Source organism: Marmota monax, unplaced genomic scaffold, assembly GCF_021218885.2.
Source record: "Marmota monax isolate L192 unplaced genomic scaffold, Marmota_monax_Labrador192_F-V1.1 WCK01_AAM20220418_F8-fsc00118, whole genome shotgun sequence".
In the NCBI taxonomy this organism is placed as follows: domain Eukaryota; kingdom Metazoa; phylum Chordata; class Mammalia; order Rodentia; family Sciuridae; genus Marmota; species Marmota monax.
The window spans coordinates 7,770,794-7,791,205 of NW_026695231.1; the positions used below are offsets into that span (position 1 = coordinate 7,770,794).

At 43.7% G+C, this 20,412-nt stretch overlaps 1 protein-coding gene across 2 annotated transcripts in view; it reads left to right on the forward strand.

The window, feature by feature from the left end:
- The first annotated feature begins 894 nt into the window (after nucleotides 1–894).
- Mtarc2 (mitochondrial amidoxime reducing component 2) overlaps nucleotides 895–20,412 on the forward strand; it is a 43,543-nt gene continuing 24,025 nt past the window's right edge. Inside the window, exons 1-4 of one of the 2 annotated variants that reach the window (XM_058577077.1) lie at nucleotides 895–1,354; nucleotides 6,555–6,728; nucleotides 16,109–16,268; nucleotides 17,268–17,408. In XM_058577077.1, coding sequence (XP_058433060.1) covers nucleotides 1,086–1,354; nucleotides 6,555–6,728; nucleotides 16,109–16,268; nucleotides 17,268–17,408 — 744 coding nt within the window. In that variant the 5' untranslated portion in view covers nucleotides 895–1,085. The remainder of the gene's footprint in view (nucleotides 1,355–6,554; nucleotides 6,729–16,108; nucleotides 16,269–17,267; nucleotides 17,409–20,412) is intronic. The other variant, XM_046438480.2, reaches the window with a different exon arrangement.

Genomic DNA, 20,412 nt, shown 5'->3' on the forward strand with positions numbered 1-20,412 from the left:
CAAATGGAGCTTTTAAAGATAAACAAAGCTGGGTATTCCTTAAAGCATGAAAACAGACTTTACTCATCTATGACCTTAGGAAAGAGCTGAGCCCCATTCTGATTTGGGCAGAGGTGACTGGATGAATGAAGGGAAAATGAGGGAGTGAGTGTGTGGGTTGGGTGGCCAGTGGAAGTAAAAGTAGAAAACTGTCAAGGAATGGTCAGTATAATTGTAGTGGGCCAGCCGTGTCTATTAGCTGGCAGTTAATGAGGTTTGGGTTCTGTCCTCCCCACAGAGACTAGAACAACCAGGCCCTATCCTCCCTGGTGATTACATTTTAAAGCCATTCCTTTAAGCCATTCCCAGGAAGGGTGAGGGAGGTGGGGCCTTGTCCTGTCTGGAAGTCATTACATAATCATCAGAGAGAATAGAAGCACACACATACTCAAAGCACCAAGGGAAGGATTTAAAATTACAAGTCCCTTTTAGCAAATGTTCTAAGAAAGAGGGTCAGGGACCCACAGTTAGGTGTTGTCCAGAACAAAGTAAATTTTTGCAGCCTTGAGCTTTCTTAGGCAGACATTTTAATTGGGGTGTGTGTGTGCTCGCGCGCGCTGCTAGAAGTCTTGCCAGAGTTTGCTCCAGTCGACAAGCAGAGGTTATTTGCTGAAAGTTCTGCAGTTCTCACAGCGACCGGGCAGGAAAGGTTTTTTCCCAAATGTTTTAAAATCTTCCATTCTTCAACCCGCCTTTTGGATCAACTAAAGCGCGCTCCCATTAGAGGCCACCGGCTTTGAAAGGTGACGTTGCGTGACTGACGTCTTGTAGCGGACAAAGAGTGGGAAGTGAAGAGAAAGTGACCAATCCAGAGAAACTGGGCGGATCCATCGCTTGCTTTGGGAGCCGCGCCACCCAGAGACGCCCAGGGGACCCCAGGCTCTGCCACGCTGCCTGGTTGCCGCGTCGTCCTCCGCGTCGGGTCCAGCAGTTTGACTGGCGGGTGGTTGAGCCATCTTTGGCTCCTCCCCACCCTCCCTGAGTCTTAAACCCCTCCTCGCCCTTCCAGGCCCAATCACCCAGGCCTGTACCCGCCACCGCAGATCATGGGCGCCGCAGGCTCGGCGCTGGCTCGTCTCGGCCTCCCCGCGCAGACCCGGCCCTCGTGGCTCGGGGTCGCTGCCCTGAGTCTGGCCGCGGTGGCGCTGGGGACCGTCGCTTGGCGTCACGCACGACCCAGGCGGCGCCGGCGGCTGCAGCAGGTGGGCACCGTGGCCCAGATCTCGATCTACCCGATCAAGTCCTGCAAGGGGGTGCAGGTGAACCAGGCGGAGTGCACCACCATGGGGCTGCGCTGTGGCAACCTGCGAGACAGGTATCCCCCCCACCCCCAGCCCCTGTGCTGCACCTTACCGGGACCGGGGAAGGTGGAGGGAGGTGGGGCCTTGTGCTGTCCAGAAGCATAACAAATGTCATGGCTTTGCCCCTTGGTCAAGGGCAAAGGTAAAAGGAGCACGTGTTCTCTGCAGGACATAGAAAGCAAGGGCCTTTTATTGGGGGAAAGGCATACATATTGGTGTAGGAAGAACTCATCACGTGTACTGGCGGGCAGGGTCCGGAGCAAGCTTAATCGTAGATCATGCTTTGCAACAGCAAGCTTTGCAACAGCAGTGGGGAACGCCTCCGGGGTGGAGAAATTAGTGTTACAGTGAGCAAAGTTTAAGAGTAAACTTTTTATTCTAAAAAGACTGAGTCAGAGTGACTCTATGATTGCTATTAAAGTACCTGCCTAGGGGCTAATAGAAGGAGAACAGGGGTGTGCCACTTGATTTAAGAATAGAGAGCTACCACCTGAATTTCCCTGTCCGTTGAACCTTTGATCTTTAGCTGTAAACTTTTGCCTGATTCAGTTTTGGTAAAGTGGATAGGGCAAGTTCCTGCCTCTTGCCAGGAGAGAATGAGAGGTTGCACCTTTCCTCTGGAGCAGTAGGACTCTGACCTGGTGATTTTTTTGCTAGCTGTAAAGTTTGTGACTGTCCCCCTCCCCCATTGAAGATTAAACCCAGACCTTTATATTTTTTATTCTGAGTTGCCCAGGTTGGCCTTGAACTTGTGATTCTCCCCACTCAGCCTTCTGAGTAGCTGGGATGGTGTCACTGTGCCCCACAAAGTTTGTGATTCTATCTATAGGACTATAGCAGAAAAACAAAATGCTGTTGGCACTAAATAGGAATAAAACAGAACTGAGTGTCGATCCGGGACACTGGTGTGGGCCTTTTGGGGGCTTGTTACTCCCACTTCCGTTCTCTGGATCATGTTTGGGAGGCTTGAGGTTTTAATGAGTAGTGAGTAGAATGGAGTCTTCTGCTGGGGAGAGGAAGTAGCTGGTAGTACTGTGAGTGGCAGGTATGAAGTTAGCCTCAGGTGTATACTTGCTGCTAATGTATAAACCAAGAAATCATAAATGAGGTTAAAATGAAAACAGTTTTATGGGAATGTAGAGTAGATGTGCACATTGGAAAACAGGCTTAGCGAGACTAGACCAGTGTTCCACTGAAGGAAAGTGGGCTTGGGTTTTCATCAAGTCCAGTGATTAAAAGCTGAGGCAGATAAGAGTGGTTGTAAGTTTGGTAAGTTCACTGAAAGGTCCAGGTAAAGAGGCAAAATTGGTGGCCAGGGTATTTCCTGACATGATATCCATGTAGCAATTTACCTCTGTTAGTAAATGTCTGAGACTTAGAAAAGGACCTTTGCTTTCCTTTTGCCCAATCTACAGCCATTTTGATTTTTATGTTACCAAAGGGACTAGCAATGTGTCCTCTTCTCCCAGAGGCAGAGACAGAGTGATCCTCAGTGAAAAACTCTGGACAAATTCCCTACCTACATAGGGAATGCGTGATGCATAGAAATTTAATTTTTAGGATGAAGATAACTGGGTTGGTTTAGCCATGGTCCTGTGTCTGTGGAGGTGGGGAGGGTTGCAAATAGATAATTCAAGGAACTTTTTAGCAGAGGGCCATCTGTTGCCCTAGGTTCGTGCCAGGACACATGTATGCACTGTTCTTTGAGGACTGCTATTCTCTTAAAGAAATGTGGGCTCCTACTGTATTGGAAAACTTCAACTTTCTTAGAGAAGTGTTGTGTGTACACACCACCTAACTCAAGGGCAATATTCTGTTCCCTACTCTCATCCTAGATTTCTAATACCGGAGATATTTTTTTTCAAACTACCCTTTCCTGAGATTCCCTTCCCAGTCTAAATGAATGAGAGTTGCCAAGGGTGATGTCAGTTTATGTGCAGAGTTTCTACCAGGTGATTCTGACACTGTGAAGGATCTTATCTGGGGCCATTAAGAGCGAGAAAATGCTTAAAGCTTATTCAAGTATGAAGGATTAGAAAGGTCTGCCTATTGCTAGAGAGACTTCAGGCACAGTGGTACTGGGCATCCTCCAACAAACTGGGAGAAGTAGAATCTCGTAATGCACATCCAGAAAAAAATGGGCATGTGCTGCTTTCTTCCCCACTTAAGACACTGAGGTTATTTAAGAGATTTCCAGTTCTTGTTTGTGCTTCCTCTGACCATCAGAATTCCTGTCATTTTCCTATTGACACTGCTTTGCAGGGCTGTTGCTACCATGAGAAGAAAGTATGTGTCCTTTGCTCATGCTTCTATCCTTGGCTTCTGCTTCTGTGGGCATCCTAAAAGGAGTAGAACTGGGTTACTTTTCACTTGTTTTGAGCGATACATTCTTGAGCAGGGGTGGGGTGAAGATTGAGGTGGAGAGCAGGGCCATGATATATAACGCAATAGATGCTGAGCTAAATTCAGTCCCATAGATTAGCTGATTTAAACGTCAACATTCTTGTGGGCTAGATATCACTATCCCCATCCTGCAAAGAAGGAACCAGTGTCTGAAGGATGAGTATCTCACCCCAGATCACAAACCCAATATGTGCTAGAGGGATTTGAACTCAGATTAGTGTGAGTACAGCATTCATGCTCTTTCTATGAAACCAGTGTGGTAGGTAGAAGTGTCAGGATTTCACAGAGGATCAGAAAACCTTGGACAAAGTTATTTAACCTCTGAGCTTCAGTTTTCTCATTTGGAAAAAAAAAATTAAAAAGTTGAACTTGTTGGTCTGACCGTGCCCTTTATTTATCAAAGGGCAATTGATGTTCAGAGCAGGCTTGCCAGAAAGATCTCTGCTCAATGGCTGCTGTTCTCTGGACTTGAGAATAAGGTAACACAACTACAGACATACCTAGAATGCAGGCCTCTTTTATTTAATTCCAGTCTGCACCTGTGTTTTAGGAACTGTTTGAAGCTAAGATTTTCCTCTAAGTGCTCTCTGCTGCAAACTGCTAGAAGAATTTTGTTCAAAGCTCTTGGAATATTGTGCTTGAACCTGGCAGCCACCCTGAGCTTTGAGGTGTTTAAAGCTACCCAGCTGAATGCTGGCTTTGTGATGCTGGGAGGGCATGGCCCGGTTCCCTGACCTTGTAAATCCCCACTCATGTGTGAATTGATCACTTATCTCTGTTCCTGTTTTCCTCCTCTCTGTCCTTCTAGCTCCCCAGACCAGTTTGTAGCTTGGGAAACCGTTGGTTACTCAAGACACTGTGCTCTTTTGGGAAATCTGAGCTCTGGGCTTTTACACTCATCCCCCTACCACATGTTGTTGGTTTACCCTTAAAATTAAGGTGCTGACTTTTAGTATTACCAACTAGGTTTGAATAACTCAGTCATAAAACCCACCCTCCAGTCTTACCCTTTCTTTCAGATCTGGCCGGAACAGAGCTAATTATTCATTCCCTGGGTATCATTTGTCTGTAGGAAGTGAAGGATATCATTACTCAGGTGACAGGGTGATGAGGTGGTTGGGGAATTTTACAGATGGCAAGCTTTTACCTTTTATCCTTGTCTTTGTCCTGTCCCAATATTGAACTCACTGTAAGTTGCCATTTGCCTTTGTAACTGTAGTTAAAAACCTCGAGCTACCACTTCTCACTGTTAATTCCAGCAATTGACTCCCATGTTATTATACAATGGGCTGGAGCTAAGGGTGGGGTCGTAAGCCACTGTGAAGGTCTAAGGTTATAAGGGTTAGATGGGAGATGAAAAGACCAGGGAGCAACTGACTGTCATAAATGATGTGTAAACAGAGTGTCATTCGTGTTTAGACACCTGTCTGGTTGTGTGAAGATCTCAGAGGTAGTCTTGTCTGAGTATGGGGCATGTTGGAAGCCATGGTATAGGCTTTGGGGAGTTTAACCAAAGCAGAGTGTCTTAGTCCATTTTCTATTGCTAAAACAAAATATCTGAGATTGGGCAGTTTATAGATAATAAAGGTTTATTTTGGTCCTAGAGGCTGGGAAATCCAGGAGCATGGTGCTGGCATCTAGTGAGGGCTTCTTGCTGCATCATAACATGGCAGAGGGTATCACATGCATGCCAGAAAGAGCTCACTTTTAGAGCAAAACTGCTCCCTTGATAACCCATTAGTCTATGAATGGATTCATTCAATTATTTCCCAAAGGTCTCATCTCCGAATACCATTACCACTGGAATTTGAGGATTAAGTTTCCAACCACATGAAATCTGAGAAACACAGCACAGGGTGATCCAGGTCTCTGCACCTATGGATAAGACTGGAAATAGGGAATGGGGTCCGCCCCAAGGGAAGGACTATGAGTTAGGCAGGGATTCCCTGAGTTTCAGAACCCACTCCAGGTCTGAGCAGATCAGAGAACCCTGGGAACCAAAGACATCTAGAAAGAAAGGTGGCCTCCTCCGAAGCATGGGGACCTACTGCCCAATATCGCCAGATCTTGAGAAGAGAGCAGTCAAGCCAATTTCTAGTGTGCCTTTCCACTGCTATACTCTTACACCATCATGCATGCCAGTTGGTGGTGGGGGGAGGGCATGGGCTACTGCCGTTGTCTGCTGGCTTCATTACAGGGACAGTTTAGTTGAAACCTGGAAGGACTGTGCTGATAGGGAGGTTCCTGATGTAAGACTGGAAAGGGCAGGGACAGAGCCCCCCATGTGTGCTGACGTAGGAGTCCCCATAGAGTAACCTCAGACAGTCCCATTTGGCTCCAGTCATATTTTGGAATATTCTGGGGGAGGGAGCTGCCCCTCATTCTGGAAGAAAGGAGCTGTCCTTCCATCCTGCTCACACCTGCAAAGCCTCTTGCTTTCATTTGCTTCCCACTCATCCATGCCCACAGAGTTCCTCACCTGCGCCACTTCTCTGCAGATAGTGATTTTGAAACTTTTTTCCCCTGGGAGTGATCATTCATGGGGTGCAATCCAAATCTAGCTATCCTGTAGATAAATGTATCCCTGACTGGGCGGCTCGGGCTCTCCCCCAGATAAGCAACCAGCTCCTTTTGGGAACAGCAATGTTTAGACCCAAAGAATTTGGACCTAGCTAATAATTGTCTAGGAAATATTTGTTGGATCCCCAGTCAGGAAAGATGGAAGGTTTTGAGGGACTAAAAAGCTAAAGGCAAACTCTTGAGAGGGTGGAGGGGAGTTTTCTGAGTCTGTTCTCATTTGCTTCTCTGAAGGTTTTGGCTGGTGATTAAGGAAGATGGACACATGATCACTGCCCGGCAGGAGCCTCGTCTTGTGCTGGTCTCCATCACTTATGAGAACAACAGCCTGATCCTCAAGGCTCCCGACATGGAACAGCTGGTTTTGCCCGTCAAGCAACCTTCTTCAAACCCACTCCATGACTGCAGGTGACTCCTTGGGGACATCTGGGTACTGCAACAGACCTGATTTTTCTTGAGTCTCCTGCTTGTGTTTGCTAGTTTGTACAGTAGATGATGGAATTAGAAAAGGAAATGTTTAATATGAGAAGTGTATTCTGGCTTGGGATCAGAAAGTGCTCAAGTGCAAGTAGGCACTACAGGGTATTATTTTAAGGGTACCCAGTACTAGTTTTAATTGGGTATATCCAGATACACAGACACAAAAATGACTATCACAAATAAAGAAACTGCTTATGCTAATGGATCTGTAGAGAAGGTACAGTCTACCACAAGGGTCATATACGAAACCACCAGGGTTGATCAGGGGGCAGATGGAGCAAGGGGTAAATACTAACAAGAGCCTTTATTGTAGTTTCTGCAAGACAGGGTTTGCAGGCTTAGGATTTGCCGGTTTGAACAATTTCAGCAGGCTCTGGGATACAGAAGTTGTTTCTAGAGTATCTGGTACTTGCCCCTGGGGCAATTAGGGCAGGGCAATAGTGGCCTAAGGGTAAGAACTCAATACAGGAGGTGGTTGAGGTATAGGCCCTGGGTAGGTTTGGCATTCATATAAAAGTCATATTTGCAGGCTGTGTTAGTCTGCTTTTTGTAGTTGTCGCCAAAATACATGTCAAGGACAACTTAGGGGAGGAAAAGTTTATTTGGGGCTCATGGTTTCAGAGGTCTAGGTCGATACCTGACTGATTCCATTGATTTGGACCCTGAGGTGAGGCAGAACATCATGTTGTTAGAAAGCTGCTCAGCTCATGGCAGGAGAGAGAGGGAGAGAGAGAGAGAGTGCGAGCGAGCCAGCCAGGGGGCAAGATATGATTCCCAAGGATACTTTCCTAGTGACCTACTTCCTCCAGCCATACCCCACCTGCCTAGTAGTCCATTCAAATTATTAGGACATCAAATGGATTAATCCACTGATATGGTTACAGCTCCCATCTAATCATTTCACCTTTAGACATCCCTGCTTGGACTGACATGAGCTTTCTGGTGGGGGATATCTTATATCCAAAATATAACATAGGTAATTAGCCTACTAATTGGCTGGCCCAGGGAGGGACAGTCCCTTTAACATCAGCAAGGCCCCCAGATGTCAAAGCATCAAAAATACAGAGAATAGAAAGCATTATTAATTCAAATACAAAGGATACAGGTGCTCATGTGCAGAGCTTGTCTCCTTTCATTCAAGTTGGATGCACCTTTATTTAGAATTGTCAGGCCCCCCAGCCAGGCAGACAAGGGGTTACTGGAGATTTTGCCAACTGTGTCTTGGTGCTGGATGATAGAGGTGTGGAGCTTTCCAAGGTGAGTGTAGCCTCTGAGGTCTGCAGTCCACACTGAGGTACCTTTGGCAGGAGGTGGTGGTGGGGATTTTCATCTCTGGCCAGAGACCTTAGGCCTTGGCTTCCATTTGGTCTGGGGACCTCGGATGGACTGTCAAGTTCCCTGGTCTTGCCCTTTGATGTGAAGTTCTGGAGACTTAAATGTCTGTCATGATATGTCGTGGACACCTTGGTAACCAGCTGAGCATGTCTGCGTGCCTGTTCTCCTTCCCTCCCTCTCCCTTTTCTTCCTTTCTTCCTCTCCCTTCCTTCCCTCCCTCCCTCACTCCCTCCCTCCCTTCCTTCCTTCCTTTAGGAGGGGAATCCAGGCTCTATTACTGAGCTACACCTCCAGCCCCTAAACCAAGCTTTGTAAGTGTGTGGGAATGGGTGTTGTGCAAAGGTGCCAGGGCTCAGGGGAGAGACTCAGGTTATCCCCTGGGCCCTAATCTTACGATTTTCAAACAGAACTTCTGAGCTGAAATCCATCCATTGTATTTCCCCAATGTTTCAAAAAGTCTGAGGCACTAGTTTGCTGAACACAGTATTTCGCTTAATTATCTTAAGCAAATCTTTGAGGGGAATATCATCAATTCTGCTTTACAAATTAGGAAACTAACACTTCTATCACTGTCACACAAAGACAGGCGCTGGGATGTGAGCCCACCTGCCGCCCAGGCTTTTGCTTTTAGTGTCTGTGTGCAGGTGCTGCAGTCTGGCTGGGCACAATAGGAATTCTGGCAATAATGGCTAAAGAAAAAATTATGTAACATTACAGAAGGCACTAAAAGAAAACAATTTTCTTAACAATTTACATTGTCTTCACCGGCACTGGGATGAAGATAGGAATTCTGGCAATAATGGCTAAAGAAAAAATTATGTAACATTACAGAAGGCACTAAAAGAAAACAATTTTCTTAACAATTTACATTGTCTTCACCGGCACTGGGATGAAGATAGGAATTCTGGCAATAATGGCTAAAGAAAAAATTATGTAACATTACAGAAGGCACTAAAAGAAAACAATTTTCTTAACAATTTACATTATCTTTAAGAGAATTATTAAATATAATGAAAAGGAAAGGTGAAAGTAAACAAACAGATCTGTTGACCTTCTTTTTTGTTTACATATTAAAACAATCCTCAACAGTTGTTTACCCAATTAAAATTAAACCATATAAATCACGTGAAAAAACAAAATATTTGGATCCATTTTATCATGAGCGCTCATCATATATGATATATGGACATACATACATTCAAACATATAACACAAAACACAAGTGTGCACACATAATATAATACATACAACACATAACATTATAGTAAAGGCCTTATAACTTTTTACAGGTGAAATCTCCATTGCAATGTTTAAAAACTCTATAGTCAAAAAATAGAACTGATCAGCAAAACATTAACCTAGGTCTGTATGAGCTCAAAAAACAAAATAGAACTTCATGATATGGCAAAGGGCAATAATAAAATAGATATTGAAAAAAGCATCCTGGTTCTGTTGCAGATGTAAGAATAGCCAAACTGGAGTTTTGGATATCAGTTGTTATGGATTTGAGCCAAATCATCTTCTTTTTGGTCTGTAGAAATCGCTTTAGTTAATCTTTCTGGAATCCAAATCGGCTGCTGTTCTCCCTGTGGAAACACACAAACAGACCCCCGACTCCAGACAATTACTGGGTCAGGACCTTTCCATTGTCCTGTTAGAATATCCTTCCAAAGTACCTTGGGCTTATGCACATTTTTTGGACACATATGCCTTTCCGCAGCACTAAGTCCTGATGAATCCAAATTTAAAAAGTTTAGAGTAAAAAGGGTTATTTTAAGTTTATCTTTGGGGAATATATACCCCTTCCCAATTCCTTCTTTTTGCTTTAATAAGTACATTTTAATAGTTTGATGAGCTCTTTCAACTATGCCTTGTCCCTGTGGATTGTATGGGATTCCTGTTATATGAGTAATGCCAAATGTTGAGCAAAATTGTTTAAAAGAGGTAGAAGTATAACCAGGGGCATTATCTGTTTTTAACTGTTTTGGAACACCCACAGTGGCAAAATTTTGTAAGCAATGAGCTATAACATCTTTAGTTTTTTCTCCGGCATGAAGGGAGCCCATCAAAAATCCAGAAGAAGTATCAACTGTAACATGCAAATATTTTAATTTTCCAAATTCTGGCAAGTGTGTGACGTCCATCTGCCAAATATGGTTAGGTATCAATCCTCTAGGATTGACTCCAAGATTAACTTGTGGTAAAAAGGTCACACAATTTTGACATTGTTTTATTATTTGTCTAGCTTGTTCCTTAGTTATTTTAAAGCACTTTTGTAAAGTATTAGCATTGACATGGAACTTTTTATGAAAATTTATAGCTTCTTCTAGTGTAGAGAAAATATGTATGTCATGTGTAGTTTTATCTGCTAAATCATTGCCCAAACTAAGGGCTCCAGGCAATCCTGTATGTGCCCTGATATGTCCTATAAAGAATGGATCTTTTCTGTCCCAGATTAAACTTTGTATAGTGGAAAGCAAAGAGAAAACAGTAGAAGAAGGGGAAATCCTACCAGCATCTTCAAGAGATACTATAGCATTAACTACATACTGACTATCAGAAAATAAATTAAATACAGAATCTTTAAACATCACAAAAGCTTGTAAAACTGCATTAAGCTCTACCTTTTGAGCTGATTGCTGGGTACTAAAAATGTAAAAGTTTGATCAGGGGTAACTACTGCTGCTGTACCATTATTTGACCCATCAGTGAATATATTTGGAGCATTCATGATAGGTGTTTTTCTTGTCATTTTTGGAAAAATTACAGGATGCAATGACCAAAAAGACAATAAAGGATTAGATGGTAAGTGGTTATCAAATGAAACATTAGATTTGCACATGATTATTGCCCAAGTATTTAACTCATTAGCTAACTCATCAATTTGATTCATAGTATATGGAGTAATAATTTTATTGGGAGAAATTCCAAACACTCCCTTTGCTGCTTTTATTCCTTTGAGTATTAATTGTCCTACAGCCTCAGGATACCTAGTAAGAATAGTGTTAGGAGAATAAGATAAATGTATCCATAATAATGGACCTTCTTGCCAAAATACTCCTGTAGGAATATTTTTTGTTGGTAGTACAATAAATAATAAAGGCAAACTTATATCAATTCTATCCAAATGCATATTTTCCATATATGTTTCAATGATTTTTAATGCCTTTCTTGCTTCAGGCGTTAACATTCGGGGTGAATTTGGATCTGATGGACCTTTTAGGATATCAAATAAAGGTCCCAACTCTCCTGTTGGTATACCTAAATAAGGCCTTATCCAATTTATGTCTCCTAATAACTTTTGAAAGTCATTAAGTGATTTGAGTTGATCTACTCGTATTTGAATTTTTGGTGGACGGACCATGGTTGAGGATAAGAGAACTCCTAAATAATTAATTGGAAAATTTAATTGTACTTTATCTATTGCTATCTCTAGATTATAATTTTTTAATAAGTTTGTAAGTGTGGCATAACATTCTAGCAATGTGTTTTTATCTTTGTGTGCTAATAATACATCATCCATATAGTGAAATATTTGTAGTTCAGGATTTTGATTTCTAAGTGGCTGGATTACTTTGTTAACATAAATTTGACACATAGTTGGGCTGTTAGCCATCCCTTGAGGGAGTACTTTCCATTCATATCTCTGATCAGGACCTTCATGATTCAGTGCAGGGATAGTAAATGCAAAACGTGGACTATCCTCAGGATGAATTGGAATTGAAAAAAAACAATCTTTAATATCTATAACTAAAACATACCAGGTTTTTGGCAAAGCAGACAACTGAGGAATCCTTGATTGAGCAGGTCCCATAATAACCATCTCATTATTAATGGCTCTTAAATCTTGCAATAATCTCCATTTACCAGATTTCTTTTTAATGACAAAAATGGGAGTATTATGGGGAGATACAGAAGGTTGTATACGTCCTTCTGCTAATTGTTGTTTGACCAGGTCATGGGCTGCTTGTATCTTTTCTTTAGTCAGGGGCCACTGAGAAACCCATACTGGTCTTTCTGATTTCCAAGTAATTTTTATTGTCTCAGTGGCCCTTTCTGAAAATCCAACCCATGTCTGTCTGTTCCTTGATCTATTTGTATTGGTGCTGCTATACCTTGTTCTTGTTTTTCTAATCTTTTTCCTTTCCTAAAACCTTGTCTAGTCATAATAGTGGGTGCATTTTGATTGATGTTATTTGTTAATGTCAAACCTAATTGATCTAGGACATCTCGTCCCCATAAATTTACAGGAAGATGATCCAATACATATGGCTGTATAGTTCCTTCACATCCTTCAGGATCCTTCCAATCTAATACCATTGCACTTCTATGGGGATTAGTTGCCACTCCTAGGCCTCGAAGCATTTGAGTGGCTTGTTGTAATGGCCAATGTTTTGGCCATTCTTGACGAGAGATGATGCTAAGGTCTGCACCTGTATCCAGTAGCCCATTAAATTCATGTCCTTGAATATTTAGTTTTAGCATGGGGCGAGAATCTAAATTTAAAGAAAGCATAGCCCAGTCTACACCTGTGGAGCCTAATCCCTTGGAACCTCTTTCTACAGTACGACTGGAAAATTTATCATGTAGGCTGGGTATTATTAGTAACTGTGCTATTCTATCTCCTGGTGAAATTACTGATATACCCTTTGGAGAACTGGCTGTAATTTTTATTTCACCTTCATAATCGGGATCAATTACCCCAGGACTTATCATAAGTCCTTTTAGAGTAGAAGAGCTGCGTCCCAATAATAAGCCTACTGTTCCTTTGGGAAGAGGTCCTTTCACCCCTGTGGGAATGATTTGAACTCCCATCTCTGGAGTTTAGTACTGCTCTGGCGGAGGCGCAGATATCCAACCCTGCGCTCCCTCTGGTTTGTCTGATGAGGGATCTGATGGACAATGTGTCCTGGGCACTACCCTGATGGGGTTGCTGGGTTCCTCCAGTGCTCCGTATATTTGTGGTTTTGGGCCCCGGAGCATTGGGCCCCCCTGTCCATTTTTTGGCAATGGAGCCCGATGCCTTTCTCCACGATATCGTGGATAAACACCTGGTCCTTGTTCGTTTTTTGATAATGGAGTACCCTCTATGGTGGTTTGAGAACGGCATTCATTAGCCCAATGTCTCCCTCTACAGCATCGTGGGCAAATACGTGGTATTCTACTCCTTTGATACCTAGTTTTGTTAAACTCTCCTCCAATGGGGCAGTTCCTTTTAAAATGTCCTGTTTGTTCACAATTGTAGCATGTTCTTGGCCTGGCATCTAAAGCCTGTTTTACTGCAGCTGCCACAATTTGCCCTTGTTCATTAATGTCTCTGGCATCTAAAGCCTGTTTTACTGCAGCTGCCACAACTTGCTCTTGTTCATTAATGTCTCTACATAATTTAATATATGTGTTTAAATCTTCATGTTTCCATGGTCTAATGATATCTCTGCACCAACGATTCGCTTGCTCATAAGCCAGGTGTTTTAGTAATGGCATTGCTTGTTCTGTATTCCCAAAAACTCTGGTAGCTGTTTGAATAAGCCTATCTACAAATTCAGCATAAGGTTCATTAGCTCCTTGTATTACCTTAGATAATTGACCTTGTAAACCTCCATGTCCTTGTAAAGTCTTCCATGCCTTAATTACATCTACAGCAATTTGTGCATATACACCAGGATCATATGCAATTTGTTGCTGCTGATCCTCATAAGGTCCCTTTCCTAACAACATATCTAGATTTCTCTGAGGATAACCAGCTGCTGCATTTCGCCTAGCCGTCTCCTTGCAAAATTCCTCATTGGCAACCTTCCATAACAGGTATTGTCCTCCATTTAGCACAGCTTTACACATATTAGCCCAATCTGCTGGCGTCATGTTCAAGTTGTTAATGGATTCGACCATGCTTACAGTGAAGGGTGCTTGAGGACCATAGGTTGTTACAGCCTCTTTTAGCTGCTTCACTGTTTTGAAATTTAAAACTTGGTAAAATCGCTGCCCTCCTGCCTCAAATACAGGGCATGTTAATATTTGAGATCTTGTCTCAGGATCCCAACTATCAACTGCGGGGGTTGGGGACCTCCCAGCATATGGAGGTGGCCTTGTTAGTTGGACACTTACATCCTCTGGTGATAGAAAGGTGTTAGTAGCAGTCTCCTGTAGAGGTGGTGCTGTTGGTTGGACACTTACACCCTCTGGTGATAGAAAGGTGTTAGTAGCAGTCTCCTGTTGTAACTTTCCCCCTGATGGCTTTTTCTGTTTTACACTTTCTTTCTCTGTCTGACTAGCTTGAGAGGCCTTCTCTTTTACTTGAATCTTTTCCTCTGTCTGACTAACTTGAGAGACCTTCTCTTTTACTTGAATCATTATGTCTTCTCCTTCCTTTACCATTGTCTGAACTGAAGGCTTTGGACTAAGCAAACAAGATACGAACGTCCACAATGGCAATGTGCCAACTGGCAGAGTCCCTGGGCTTTTCTTTTCTATTCTTTTTAAATCTTCACCATGATGATTCCATTGTGATATATTTAACAACTCCTCCTTAAAAAGCCATGGGCTACATTTTTGTATTGTATCAACGTATGCCCTGACTGTTCTTGATTTTACTGAGATGCCTCCTTCCTCTAACAATTTACTTAACACTCTTTCAGTTTGTTTTTTGCTAATTTCTGATCCCGTATTTCTACTATAATACAACCCAACAAGATGACGCCAAACAAAACCGAGACAGAATGAAATAAAAAGGGAACAACAAAAAGTCATTATAGCCTTTCTATCCTCCTGACATGTGCATCCGTCCTTTCTCCCTATCTGTTCCTCAGACGTAAATAGTTTTTCCTCAGATGTGAGCGGTTTTTCTTCCGTCTCACTCATCTCCAGGGACAGGCAACTTAAAACAAAAGTGAAGCAAAATAAAAGAGGAATCTTAAAATGGCTATCCATCCTCTCGCCCTGCCCTCAGGGGCGAGCAGTTTCACTTACCCTCAGTCGCTCCCCGTGCGAGCCACCAAATGCCGCAGTCTGGCTGGGCACAATCAGGAGCCACTTGTCAAAAGAAACTAACTTTATTTTTAGAACCACACACGCCAAACAAAACAGCCTCTCAGGAAAAACCCTCAGAGCCTCAACTGCCACCACCGGCTTTCCACAAGCCTCTCTCTCCCACACAAGCTTCTCGCCACCTCCCACAATCCTCCTGCTCTTGAGGCAGTTGGCTGGGTCACGTGGGCGGAGCCAAAAAAGTCCCCCAATGAGCAGCTCCGTGGTCTGAAAGGGCAGGGAAACAGCCCAATGAGCATCACCGCAGAGGAGCCAATCAGCTAGATGTTGCTGGGGCCGCTGTGAGCCAATCATCAGCCGGCAGCTGGAAGTTTGCTGGCAGCTGGAAGTTTGCTGGGGCCCCTTCGGCTGTGGCTCTCAACATGCAGGCAGGCGAAACACTTCCACAAATGACATGCTTTGAGCCAAATAAATTCACGGAGGAGAAAAGCCATTGCAACTCAGAGTTAAAAGTTTGTGGGTCAATGTTTAATGGGTTGAGTGATGGATCTGTTGGTGACCTGGCAGACTTACTCTTGTCACTGACAGTAAGCAACTTTTTTCTTCAAGGATCTCCACTTCATTGCACAGACAGCACTCTAGGGAAGCACAAACCCTGGGTGGAAAGGAGATCGGGATGTTTTGTATGCACATTAGGATTTGGGAGCTCTTCCCAGAGCACATTCTACACCCTCCCCAACTGGGTTCTGCTGCCGCCTAGATTTGGCCTATAAGGTCCATTCGATGGCCATCGCTACTCTGCATTGTACAAGTGCATTCATGTAAGAAAGTCACCCTGTGGGGCTGGGGATATAGCTCAGTTGGTAGAGTGCTTGCCTCGCATGTACAAGGTCCTGGGTTCAATCCCCAGCACTACACACACACACACACACACACACACACACACACACACTAAAGAAAATCATCCTGTGTTCTTGTGACCTTTCTAGGCTATTTGGTCTTGACATTAAAGGCAGAGACTGTGGTGATGAGGTCGCTCAGTGGTTCACCAACTATTTGAAAACAGAATCCTACAGGTTGGTTCAATTTGAAACAAGCATGAAGGGAAGAGCATCAAAGAAAATTTTCCCTTTTGTACAGAATTACCAGGTGAGCTCACAGATCCCCTTCATGTCCACCAACCACACTTCTCTTTCTAGCTCTCTTCCTAGCCCACGATTGGAAATGGCCACCTCTCTGGTGGCCCCAGTTAGGAAACCATGGCAGTGGTCAGGCGGGTGGTCCTAAAGGTACAACCTGGGTAGAGATACCAAGGATAGAGAAGAAAGTGGAATGAGAGCTGTGTCAACATGCACGGAGGACAGAACACAGGAGATGTTGCTGGGGGCAGAGCCGGAGGTGACTTCCAGGTTGATGGAGACTTAGGAGAAAACCAGAGAAGCAAAAGTGAAAAGGTTGGGACTAAATCCAAGTTTCCTGAAATAGCAGAAGCAGGCTTTCTGCAGGCTTCCCGTTGTGCAGCATGGTTATTTCAGGGGCTGGGAAGGGACTTCCTCCCAAGGAAAACTGCCTCTGTATCAGCCATGGTCCAAAGACCAAGGACTTTGACCAAGGCCAGTGAACCAGTGCTTAAGATGCAAGTACCCTGGGAAGTTGCTCCCTGTAGCCATGGAACTACAAGTTCTTTGAGGGTAGGGGGTTTTATCTGTTTTGTTCACTGCTATTTCCCCATCTAGAAGAGTGCCTGCTCCCCATAGGTGCTTAATGAACGCATCCTGAGTGAATGGGTGTTGTTGAACTAATTCTTACTAGAGGGTAGCTGATTGGCAGCAGATGTTTCTCGTCTGATGAGGAAGTGGGAAGGGCTGCTGCTGGGGACAGGGGTGAGAAACATGGGAGAGGAAGTCTGGAAAGTAATTTTAGCCAGGAGCCAGTCCAGGCTGCTGCCCTGTCACTGTGTGTGGATAGGAACCATGTTTCAGTGCTGAACCTGGCTAGTTTCTAAGCCCACAGTCACCTCTGCCTCCTGAATACCACTCCCCTCTTCTACACTTGAATGGTTTTGATTCTGGACTTGGCTTAGCTTTGTGGTTGGTCTAAGCAACTTCATGGTATCGAGAGGTCTGATTGTGTTGTGTTCTTGGACAGGTGGCTTATCCAGACTGCAGTCCGATCCTGATCCTCTCAGAAGCCTCCCTGGAAGATTTGAATACCAGACTGGAGAAGAAAGTGAAAATGGAGTACTTCAGGCCAAATATCGTCGTGACAGGCTGTGATGCTTTTGAGGAGGTAAGTGACCTGCTGACTTGTGCTTGGATATGCCTAGGGATCTGCACTGACTCAGGTTCTCCACGGCTGGCGGTGGGGGGCACTCTCCTTCCTTCCAGTTCACCAACTTTGTGGAGTTGCTCACTTATTTCTACTGCCATCAGCTCCCTGGCCTCAGGGGGCGCTGCTCACCCTTTAATACATTGGCTCCAGGGCATAGAAGACTCCAAATCATAGCAATTCTGAGGCTGGAATATATAATCACAGCTCAGGGATAACTAAAGGGAAATAAAGATAAAGAAACCAGCCATTTCCTACTTTCCGGCACCACCCAGAAGTGCTCTCAAAGATTTGAGTCCTGGGCCCTAAAGTGAAGGATAGAGGGAATCTGCCTTTGAACAGTGCTTTTGGAGACACTGTTTGCTGTGGCCTGAGTTCTCTCCCAGAACACCCACATGCTCTCATAATGTAACTGGCAGCAAAAATTTCCACCCTCTTCAAGTACACCCCATTGTGGCCTTAAAGGGACAACTGCATCAGAAGCCAATCGTGATCCTGTAATCTGCACAGGACATGCACCTAACTGGGAGTTGCTTGGTCCTAGGAACCATCAGCAGTCAGACATTAAGCATGGGAGGGGGAGGCTAGACATTTTGAGCATGGGAAGTAACAATGACAGATATCATTAACTGAACAAATTAATCACTTCATGTAATTATTGGATCTTCAGGCCGACCCTGTGCAGGGGGTCTGTATTATTACCCTCTTTTTATAAGGAAACAGAGGCTCTGAAATGTTATGTAACTTAACTTTGTACAACAGGTAAGTGGCGTTAGAACCAAGACTTGCAGTGTCAGACTCTGCAGTGTGGGGGGCGGTGATTCCAGTGTAGAGACCCAAGTTGTTAACTCTGAGAAGAAAAGCTCTCCAATACCCCAATTCTTTGCTCCTGTGGATGACTGCACTTCCTTTAGTGTGACTACAATGTCCTCCTCTCATTTGTTGGCAAATATTGTCCTTTAGGTTAAACCTTTTCGCAGAACCTAGTTCAAATCTTTAGATATGTGCAAGAAATATTTGATCATTATTCTATTATTTGATAATTTAAAAATATCAGTGCATACGGAAGTTGTCTGCTTATTGATTTTTATCTTGTCATTTGCTCTCTAGTTATTTATTTTGCAGTGCTGGTTGGGAGCTGAACTAAGGCCTTGTATGTGCTAAGCTTGTGCTCTACCACTGAACTATACCCCAACATTGTTAAATTTTAACAAATTCATGCTCTATTATGGGCCAGGCATGGTTTCTAGGATCCCTGAATATAGAGATGAAAAGATGGGGCTCTTGCCCTTCAGGATGTTCCAGTATGATAGACACAGCCATGAGAAATGACAGCCCAGCATGAGAAATGTCTTAGTGTACACACTTACAATGTACCAGGGATGCCTAGAAGTGGAAAATGCTTAAATCTGCCTGAGGAAGGGAGGTATGGGAGTGCAGAGGTGACAGATCAAGCCACCAGGAGCAGTGCTATGCATCTGTGTATTTGGGTCTTCTGTGGTTTAGGCCGGAGAAGTTGGAAGGTCTTTGTGGGTAAAGGAAGCACCTAGTTGGAAGCCCTATGCAGGAGAGGCCATAATCAAAGAGGTGCCATGGAGTATCTCAGAATCACAGGAGTACCGGAGGGAAAGAGAAACAGGAGGAGGCTGGGTGGAGGACTGGTACCACACCAAGGAACATGGATTTTAAACTGTGAATATAGAGGAGCTGGTAATGATTCTGAACAAGGAAGTTATGATTGGCATTCCTCCAACAAATATCTGCTGAATGCCTACAGTGTGCCAGGCGCAATTACTCTGGCAAATGCATTGAAAGGAGGAAAGCCTGAGGCAGATAGGCCGACGCCATGGTCAATCACCAGGTGGTCTCTTTTCTAAAATGCATCTTAGCAGGCCTTACCTGAAACCTATAGCAGCATCAAGGTAAGGTCTGTGATTCTTCATTGGCAGCACCAGGCCAGATGAATTTCCTGCTGGGGGTACCTGGAGAGGCACTGAGTGAGGAGATGTAGGAATAGTGAAGGTAAGAAATGAGGAGGCTGTGGAGGATGTTGGAGGGGAAGAGGCCCCAAGGGACTCAGTCACTCAGCTCTCTTTCTTTCTCCCCCAATAGTAAATCCAGGTTAGATGAAACCTGAGCTGTATACAATCTGGGGGACGCTTTAAGAACAAAAGGAACATCAAGCCTCATTTAATTCTGGGAAAATGACTAGTAGAGTGTATCTAAGAATAGAAGCTGGGTGCCTGGCACACACCTGTAATCCCTGTGGCTCTGGAGGCTGAGGCAGGAGGATCACAAGTTCAAAGCCAGCCTTAGCAGCTTAATGATGCCCCAAGCAACTCAGCAACACCCTGTCTTTAAATAAAAGATTAAAAAGATTTAAAAGGACTGGGGATATGTCTCAGTGGTTAAGCATCCTAGGGTTCAATCCCTGGTACAAAAAAAAAAAAAAAGAAAGAAAGAAAGGAGTCATAAAGATTGGATTAGAAATTAGTTGATGAAGCAAAAGTTCCTTCTTAGAGCTCTTTAAGTTTATCCAATATTTTCTGAGAAACTTTCTTTTAGGGAGTATGCTTTTTCTTGAATTGTCTCCACTGAAGGGTAAATTGTTTTGGTATTAATTTTGGGTTGAGATCTTGAGTCAAGAAAATTAGAAAGTTGCTTTCATCCCTGGCTGAAGAATTTTTGCTGTACTGTACCTTAAACTTAATTTAAGGCTAATGAAACCGTAATCCTGTTTTCAGGCAATCTGAATGGGTAGTCTTTTTTAAAAAAATGACAAAATGTACTCTCAAGTTCCTTCTTTTATTCCTGCATTGGGATTGGCTAACAGAAATGGTAAATATTTTAATTTTCTGGAAAGTCCTCTGGTTATGCACATTAAAGAAAAAAAAAAAAACTCCTTAGTATGAAATGATGCTATATTGCTGATTTATTCTGCCTTAAATTAGGAAGCCCTGTAGTT